Genomic DNA, 9341 nt, shown 5'->3' with positions numbered 1-9341 from the left:
TAGTTAATATATCTGCATAGTTGCCCAAATGAATGTCCTGTGAGTGATTTATAACAGACACGCGCCCATATAGGATCTAGCGAAGCTCAATGGTGTTTCTGCCATAGAATGTAAAATAAACTTGCATATGAGCTTCAGACGCGCTCTAGCGGAGCTGTTCACGTTCACTCCCAATAATATCCAGCTGCAAACTCAACCGCCATCAGACCGATGGGTTTTAACAGATTTAGGGTGTTTTACTGTATTTTACATTCGTTTGTATATTTTTGAATAGTAGATATTCAGTCAGTTCAGCTTAAAGCAAAAGCTGCTCTTTTGCAATCTCCCTGTTGACCTGTGGTTCTTTTTGTATCTGTATGTTTGAAGAAAAAATAAATAAATAAAAAAATAAATAAAAAGTTAATAATAATAATAGTAATAATAATTATATATATATATATATATATATATATATATATATATATATATATATATATATATATATATATATATATATATATATATATATATTAGGGATGTAACGGTATCAGAATTTCACGGTACGGTAATACCTCGGTATGAATGTCACGGTACGGTATTTATTGAATCATTTACAGGAAAAAACAAAACTTATGAAAATACTCCAAAAAAGTGCCAAAAGTGTCAATGACATACAAATTAGCCATCTATCTGTAAGCTTTGAAACAGGAACTTCAATTTTAATAACAAAAAAATATTAAACCATGTAAAAAAATAAAGTTTCAATTTAGTATTGTTGAAAACTCATCACATTCAACATTTAATCACTCACTCACTTAGATAGAGATGGGTTTAAAGGAAAATTATCATATAAATATAATCTGGTAAAAGCTGGTATCTCTGGGCATTTACAATGTCCCCTGCAACAGAAAAAAACCCTCTCATTTGGGACTGAGGTTTCTGGGACAAGAGAGATATGACTTGGCCCAGGTTGACAGCAGTGGGTAACGTTGTGCATTGTCTTTCCCCCACTTGAGAGGACAAACCATGAGTGAGATAGAGGTCTCATGTCTGTATCAATCTGAACAGTGTGCTGTGTTTCTGCAGTCCCCATGACTGATTATTAGTCGTGTTCCCCAACTTGCAGGCACGTGCACACACAGGGCTCAACCTGTGCAGTGCACATGCCCTTTTTAGTCTTGGATAGAAAGTTCCCTTCCAAAATGATCAAAAGTGCCCCCGCGATGCGATACACCCTCCGTCCTGCTTTACAGTACGCGCGCGACAACACAGCTGATCAGAACTCGCACGACAACACCACTATTCAGTACGCGCTCGACGACAACACCCACTTCCATCTTCCAGCTCTTTTTGATCCCCGCTTCTAGCAGCACACTCCATTTCCGCATTACTTGATCTGTAGCGACAACAGACCGCAAGGGATGATGGCCAAGCCTGGGCTGATGGGAATTGTAGTTTCCGCTACCTCCCGTTCGCTTCATTCGCCTGAGCAAATTTTCTCAGAAGACCTATAGTTTTACCGAGTCATGCGACTACGGTAATATCGAGAAAAATTAATATTGCGGTATGACGGTATTTACAATACCGTTACATCCCTAATATATATATATATATATATATATATATAATACAGTTTTAATTTGATATATAACTAAATTTAAATAAAATTATATATTTTTTATTAAAATGCTGTTAATAGAAAATATTAGAAGGCACAGCAAATGTATTATAGATATATATATATATTACATTTGTACATATATAATACATATATTTATAATAAATAAAGGTTTAAATTAGTATTTCATACAAATATTTTTGAGAAAACATATTTTTCAGGTGAGCCTACAAAAATTTATCAGAGAAAGAAGTGGGCCCAAAGTGAAAAAGATTAAGAACCCCTGAAATAAAAAAAATCCTGATTCAGCATCAGTTTTACAGCCTTCTCAGAGAGAAAGACCACATCATCTATGCCCTGCCATACCACACTGAGGGGTTCTCACAAGGAAATGTAACTTTCACATTTTGTCAGTTTTGTGGCTAATTCGTACAAGTTCAGTCGTACGAAAATGTACGATATTTAAAAAAAAGGAGGCGTGGTACCCACACACCTAAACCCAACTATCATTGGTGGACAATCAAATCGATTGTATGAATCCATATGAATAAGCAACTAAATCAAAAAGTTCTGAATTTCTGTGAGATTGTGTTGTCCTCACACTCCAGCTTTATGTTGATCATATTAAAACAAAGAAAACAATCTGAAGTTGTTGTTTTTAAGTGCAAAATGAGCAAAAATGAGTTCGACACCCCTGGTCTAGATTTTGTTCCCTCTTTTGATAATTCTAGGGAAAGTAACTGAAGTTGTTTTAATTCTACTAAAGTTACTGTGATTGCTACATTCACTTGATTAGATTTATTACACGAGCTGAATTCACTGGTCAGATGCAGTAGTAGCACACTCAAGACATCTGCTCGTTACAAGAGGGTATTGCAAAAAAATCATAAACAAAACTAAAAATAAACAGACTATTATCATTTGTAAAAGTGGATGCAAATCTATTTATTGTAATGTTTATATTTATAGTTATCGTGCGTGGTGTGATCAGGCCTTTATTGTCATGCCTTTACATACAGTTGAACAAAATAAGTTGCGTCTCGAAGGACTACAGTGCTACATAGATAAACATAAATATGAACACAACACTAGGCATAACAGCAGTTCTTAAACCTAGAGTATACATGGCTAACTTGCTGAAGCAGTAATGTAACTACATATGCTATATAGCAGTGTTTCCCAACCCTGTTCCTGGTGGCACACCAAAAGTACGTATTTTGGACGATTCCCTTATCTAAGCCATTAACTTCAGGTTTTGGAGTCTCTTTTCATGTTCCGAACTGTTGATTCAGGTGAGTTTGATTAGGAAGAGGTTGAAAATGTGTACTGTTGGTGTGCCTTCAAGAACAGGGTTGGGAAACACTACTATATAGTATACATAACCTAAGACAGGCAAGTCATTCAAATAATACTGTGCAATATTGTGCAAAGGAGGCATTTAAGGTTGAAAAGCAAGTTGTGATGTAGTTTGTAGTGCATCATCTTATTGATTTGTTGTAACATGTCAAATATTATGTGTTTAATTTCAATGTAAATCTTTCATTCTTGCTTACCAGGTGTTTACTGGAATTTTCACGGCGGAGATGGTGCTGAAGATCTTTGCTCTGGATCCATATTATTACTTTCAGCAAGGCTGGAACATCTTTGATGGAATTATTGTTTGTTTGAGTCTGATGGAGTTGGGTCTTTCCAATGTGGAGGGTCTGTCTGTTCTTCGCTCGTTCAGACTGGTAAGCTTCAACACTGCTTAGAAACAAACAGCCAGTTATCTAGATTGGAGGAATATGAAGACAGTTACAGTATATGGCAATGTATGAGAAATCACATGAAGGGTATTTTTGTAATTTAATATGTTTTTAATTTTTGCAAGAGGATGATAGATTAATAAAAAAGGCAGTAAAAATTTATTATTCTTTCTGCATTAAACATTAAATCAGCAAACAAACACATTAAATTAATAAACTATAGTTAAATACGGTTACTAACACTACTCTTAAAAAACACTTCCCTCACTAAGCAACCTCTAACTTCCCATAGGGGAAAATAAATAATAATAAAAAAAATATTTATAATAAAAATAAATAAATTAATTAAAAAAACAACAAGGAAAGAAAAGTAAAAAAAAAATATATATATATATTTTTTTATTAATTTTAAAAAGCACGAATAATACACATGAATATAAATGACTCGACAAAAGTCTTGTCGTCGATCCCAGTTGTAAAAGCAACTGATAATAACTTGATTTCTAGTTGATCATTTGGAAAAGTGGCAGTGGCAGAAATAGACTTTTCTGATGAATTATCACAAATACTACAAAAGACCAACTGGAACCCACATGGACCCAAGATTCTCACAGAAATCAGTCAAGTTTGGTGAAGGAAAGATCATGGTTTGGGGTTACATTGGGGGCAAGCGAGAGATCTGCAGAGTGGATGGCAACATCAACAGCCTGAGGTATCAAGACATTTGTGCTGCCCATTACATTACAAACCACAGGAGAAGGCAAATTCTTCAGCAGGATAGCGCTCCTTCTCATACTTCAGCCTCCACATCAAAATTCCTGAAAGCAAAGAAGGTCAAGGTGCTCCAGGATTGGCCAGCCCAGTCAGACATGAACATTATTGAACATGTCTGGGCTAAGATTAAAGAGGCATTGAAGATGAATCCAAAGAATCTTGATAAACTCTGGGAGTCCTGCAAGAACACTTTCTTTGCCATTCCAGATGACTTTATTAATAAGTGATTTGAGTCATTGCAGAGATGTGTGGATGCAGTCCTCCAAACTCATGATGGAGTCAGACACAATATTCAGTCTTTCTCCACTGCAGCATGACTTTATATTCTATACTAGACATTAGTTCTGTTGAAAGTGACAAGACTTTTGTCTAAGCAAAGTCAGACCATACTGTCCTAATTCAATCAATAACAATCAAGGCATAGTCATATTTTATTTTGGTAAAATAAGCGTAATCTAGAGGCCTTCACCTTTCATATAAGCCACTTCTGATACCAAATGATCAACTAGAAGCCAAGTTATTATCTGCTGAAACCTGGATAGGCAACATTTATTTGGTAGTGTATACTATCGAATAATAATATTAATATATAAATTATATATATGTTGAATAATATAAATTGTGGGATACTGTTTATGCTGTAAAAATGCAAAAGAAAAAAACATTTGAATGTCAATATATGGAAAATGAAAAAGTTTGAGCTGTGGTTTTAACAAAAGCCTGTACACTTTCTTAAGTATATAAAATGACATGAAAATTACGTATTTTGAACATATTTTTGCTGATATTCGCATAGGCGACACAGTATACAACAGTATGCAGGGGTGTCAAACTCAATTCCTGGAGGGCCGAAGCCCTGCACAGTTTAGTTCCAACCCTGCTCCAACACACTTACCTGTAGGTTTCAAACAAGCCTGAAGGACTCAATTAGTTTGATCAGGTGTGTTTAATCAGCGTTGGAACTAAACTGTGCAGAGCTGCGGCCCTTTTGGAACTGAGTTTGACACCTGTGTTAAACAGTGTAAAACTTATTTAAAATATACTACAGACACAGCAATAACACAAAGTTAGATGAAAATCAGCAAGATTTTCTTTTTAACAAACTGTCGATTCACAAAAAGTGACATTGCTGCTGAAAAGTAAATCAGAAACATTGTTAAACCTGTTTTTCATAACACTCACACACTTACAATCCCCAAGAAAATCTCCACAATATTCATCAGTTTACTAGACCTTATCCTTGCAAGCAAAAGCACTGTCAGTATCATAGATGCTGAATATACTGCCCAGCATTAAATATTAGCATGCATAATTAAGAAATGTGAAAATAGGGACAGATTTGGGAAAATCCAAATCTGCCATTAATTTTGTTTATCAGTCTGTAATTAGGAGATATTTTACACACGCTGAGTCCATTAGTGCACACACTCTATTAAAATATCAACACATCTGTTTTTATGCGACGAGAACCGCCGTACGCGTGACAAAGGTAGCACGCACAGCCCATCTGCACTCGCCTGATCCTCTTGAACTCAGAGTCTTGCTATTTATTATCAGATTAAAGCTGCACAGAGCTTTTAACATCCCTTTATATTGTGAGAATAAATACTGTTGTTAAGCAGCGCTGTGTGTTAATGTACAAAATTTGTCTTTTTTGAAAGCTTCACCCGAATGTGCATATTTGGCAACGCAGTAATCCTTTATCCATTAGTGAGATTAAATACGTTGGAGTTCACATCTCAAAAAAAAGCAGCCTATACTTTCTTCTGGCTCAACATCAGTCATGCTGAAAAAAAAGTGAATATAGGTCATGGTTTAGCTAAAATATTATATTACAAGAGAATATATGGCTAACAATGTTATTAAGTGTTAGCCAAGCAAATGGTGCACTTAAAATCAATATAAAAATGCATTTCTTGCTCTTGTAACCTGATTTCTGAGGGTATATACAGAACAAGCATACATTATACCCAATAGAAATTGATGGAGACATGTTATTGAGCCTTACGTATCTTGCAAAGTTACAATTACATTTACATTTACAAGGTATTTAACTCCTGTAATAAGATTTCTGATTGCAATAGGATGGTTCAGAGAGAACAAGAATGGATTTCTTCAATCTGAAATTGATGGAAAGATGATATAGAGTGCAGTGGGACCTGTCTTGCAAATAAAAATAAATGCAAATCTCATTTACATTGCTTGTGCAATCTGATGCATTTTTGAAAGCAAAAAGAAATGCTATATATATTTTTTTTTAAATCTGCAGTACACTGGCCATCAAGGAAGAAGTTTGGTGACCACTGGCTTCAAGTGACATTTAAAGGCTTAACTAAGTTAATTAGGTTAAATAGGCAAGTTATTGTATAACGATAGTTTGTTCTGTAGACTATCGAAAAACAATATAGCTTAAAGAGGCTAATAATACTGACCTTAAAACAGTTTTTTAAAAATTAAAAACTGCTTTTATTCTAGCCGAAATAAAACAAATAAGACTTTCTCCAGAAGAAAAATATTATTAGACATACTGTAAAAATTTCCTTGTCCTTTTAAACATCATTTGGGAAATATTTAAAAAAGAAAAAAAAAAAATCAAAGGGGGGCAAATCATTTTGATTGCAATTGTGTGTGTGTGTGTATATATATATATATATATATATATATATATATATATATATATATATATATGTGTTTTTATTGTAGATTCTATGGGAAATTAGTAGTTTCCTCTTGTGATTGACAGGTTAATCCCTCTCTTTTGGCGGTAACCGTCATGAGATGGAATGTCAAAACAAGCTTTTTTCTGTAAAGCTGCTTTGAAATGATCATGAAAAGTGCAATACAAATAAGAATGAATGTAACTGAATACATGTCACTGTAGAAGGAAGAATTTTTTTTTTTAAATTTAAGTATAATAAGACGTAATCAGTTAATATTTTTTCCCCGACATTTGTTAAACTAAAAGAAGATTTCTTTCTACATATTTCTAAACATAATAGTTTGAACAACTCATTTGCAATAACTGATTTCTTTTATCTTTGCCATGATGACAGTAAATAATATTATACTAGTTACAGTACAGTGCTCAGCATAATTGAGTACACTCCATTTTAAAATTAAATTTTTTTTTTCTATTTCTCGGTAAATATAGGCAATGTATTTTGGAGGATTTAACATATTTTTAACAGATTTCGTAAACAGAAATATATATTAAAATAATCCTTAATATTATTATATAAAACATAATAATATTAATAAAATATTAATAATATTTTATATAATATTATTATGTAAAATAATATTTCTAAATATCAAACATGTTTAGAAATTGAAAGATATACAATTAAATTCAAGGAAAACATTGCATAAATAAAACTACAATGTACAAAATTTCAACTAAATTTTTTCATTTTTGCTTCTCTCTTCTCTCCTCCTTTTTTAATATTTTTCTATAACATTCAAATGTAGGTGTACTAGTTTACGACAATTATCGCAAGTTATTTTGTTAAATAAGCTCCAGATTTGGCTTCAGTACTGACTAATCTAATGTATATTCACATATATAATATTGTATAGCTTCCTATTAAAAATATGAATTTAAAAGACAGATTTGTCAGGGGTGTACTTATATATGCTGAGCATTGTATTTTTCAAGATACTAGTATTCAGCTTAAAGTGACTTAACTAGGTTAATTAGGCAAGTGAAGCTGTAGTCACGCTGCAGTTTTCACCCCATAGACTTCTATTCATACACGGCACACCCGAAACACAAGCTTGTGCGACATGTTTGACATTTCGCTGCAATCGAAAGCTTGGTGAACTCTGACCTGCGAAATCACATCACACGATTGCAAGAGACCAATAGAAGATTAAAACATGAACTCTCTGGACAGAAATTGGAGCAAATATGCAATCGCTTGCTTCATCAACGTGTTTTTATCCCTCCCCTTTTCGCAGCGCAGTATGACAGAATTTTGCAAGCACAAACTCTTAGTGTGACCGCGGCTTTAGAGTAATTAGGTAAACCATTATATAGGGATAATTTGTTCTGTAGACAATTTAAAAAAATTATATATATATATTGCGTAAAGTGGCTGTTAATACTGACCATAATTTAGTTTTTCATTAAAAACGTTTTTTTATTCTAGCCTAAATAAAGCAAATAAGGCTTTCTCCAGAAGAAAAAATATTATAGGAAATACTGTGAAAATGTCCTTGCTCTGTTAAACATCATTTGGGAAATATTTGAAAAAGAACATTTCCTGGGAGGGCAAATTGTTTTGATGTTCTCTTTTTTTTGTCTGTAGCTTAGAGTTTTTAAACTAGCGAAGTCGTGGCCGACCCTCAACACGCTGATAAAGATCATCGGTAACTCTGTGGGCGCTTTGGGGAACCTGACGCTGGTCCTGGCCATCATCGTCTTCATCTTCGCCGTGGTCGGCATGCAGCTATTCGGGAAAAACTATCAGGATTGTGTTTGCAAGATCAGCTACGACTGCACTCTTCCTCGCTGGCACATGAAGGACTTCTTCCACTCGTTCCTCATCGTCTTCAGGGTTCTGTGCGGGGAGTGGATCGAGACCATGTGGGATTGTATGGAGGTGGCCGGACAGCCGCTTTGCATCCTGGTCTTCATGCTGGTCATGGTCATAGGAAACCTGGTGGTGAGTACGAGGTTTTCTGATCAGGTTATTCTAATGGTGCTTTGGAATATTTCATTTTAATTGGTGAGTTGGTCTGAAAAATATCTCTAAGCAGTCTTTTTCATGTCACGCATGGCTTCCCACACATAGGGCTCTATTTTGACGGTCCATGCGCAGAGCGCTAAACGCAGGGCGCAAACGCTTTCAGGGTGTGTCAGGACGCATTTTTGCTAATTTACGGACGGGAAAACCTGCTTTGCGCCGTGGCGCATGGGCTAAAAGGGTTGAGTTTATTTTCTTAATGAGTTATAGGTGTGTTTTGAGAAGAAACCAATTAGAGTCTCATCTCCCATTCCCTTTAAGAGTCAGCTGTGTCGCGCCAAGAGCGCATTCGCTATTTACAGGACGTAAAGTAAGTCTAAGTGGAAAAACTGAGCATTTCACAAGCAAACAGTTAACAGTTGACAGTTTTTTAACAGAAAACTGTTAAACAGAGCATCTACTGCGTGAGAATGAGAGATAATGGAACTACTTTCACATTCGCTCTTGGATAGGGAAACCTTTACGCACAGACATCAATTA

At 34.7% G+C, this 9341-nt stretch overlaps 1 protein-coding gene and 1 long non-coding RNA gene across 6 annotated transcripts in view; one reads left to right on the top strand and one right to left on the bottom strand.

Moving 5' to 3' along the window:
- Positions 1 to 9341, bottom strand: part of LOC141378974 (uncharacterized) — an 87752-nt gene that overhangs the window by 6625 nt on the left and 71786 nt on the right. For 2 of the 3 annotated variants that reach the window (XR_012394825.1, XR_012394823.1), the window contains exon 2: positions 3151 to 3340. This is a non-coding gene — a long non-coding RNA (uncharacterized lncRNA). Of the gene's footprint in view, positions 1 to 3150; positions 3367 to 9341 lie in introns of all 3 variants that reach the window. The other variant, XR_012394822.1, reaches the window with a different exon arrangement.
- The window catches only part of scn12aa (sodium channel, voltage gated, type XII, alpha a), a 155030-nt gene that overhangs the window by 99821 nt on the left and 45868 nt on the right, over positions 1 to 9341 (top strand). For all 3 annotated transcript variants that reach the window (XM_068212913.2, XM_009298901.5, NM_001044922.1), the window contains 2 exon segments: positions 3154 to 3327; positions 8424 to 8780. In XM_068212913.2, coding sequence (XP_068069014.2) covers positions 3154 to 3327; positions 8424 to 8780 — 531 coding nt within the window.

The sequence above is a fragment of the Danio rerio genome, chromosome 2 (genome assembly GCF_049306965.1).
Source record: "Danio rerio strain Tuebingen ecotype United States chromosome 2, GRCz12tu, whole genome shotgun sequence".
Lineage (NCBI taxonomy): Eukaryota > Metazoa > Chordata > Actinopteri > Cypriniformes > Danionidae > Danio > Danio rerio.
Note: the sequence above shows the minus strand (reverse complement) of the source record. Positions and strands in the feature narration are given on the sequence as shown.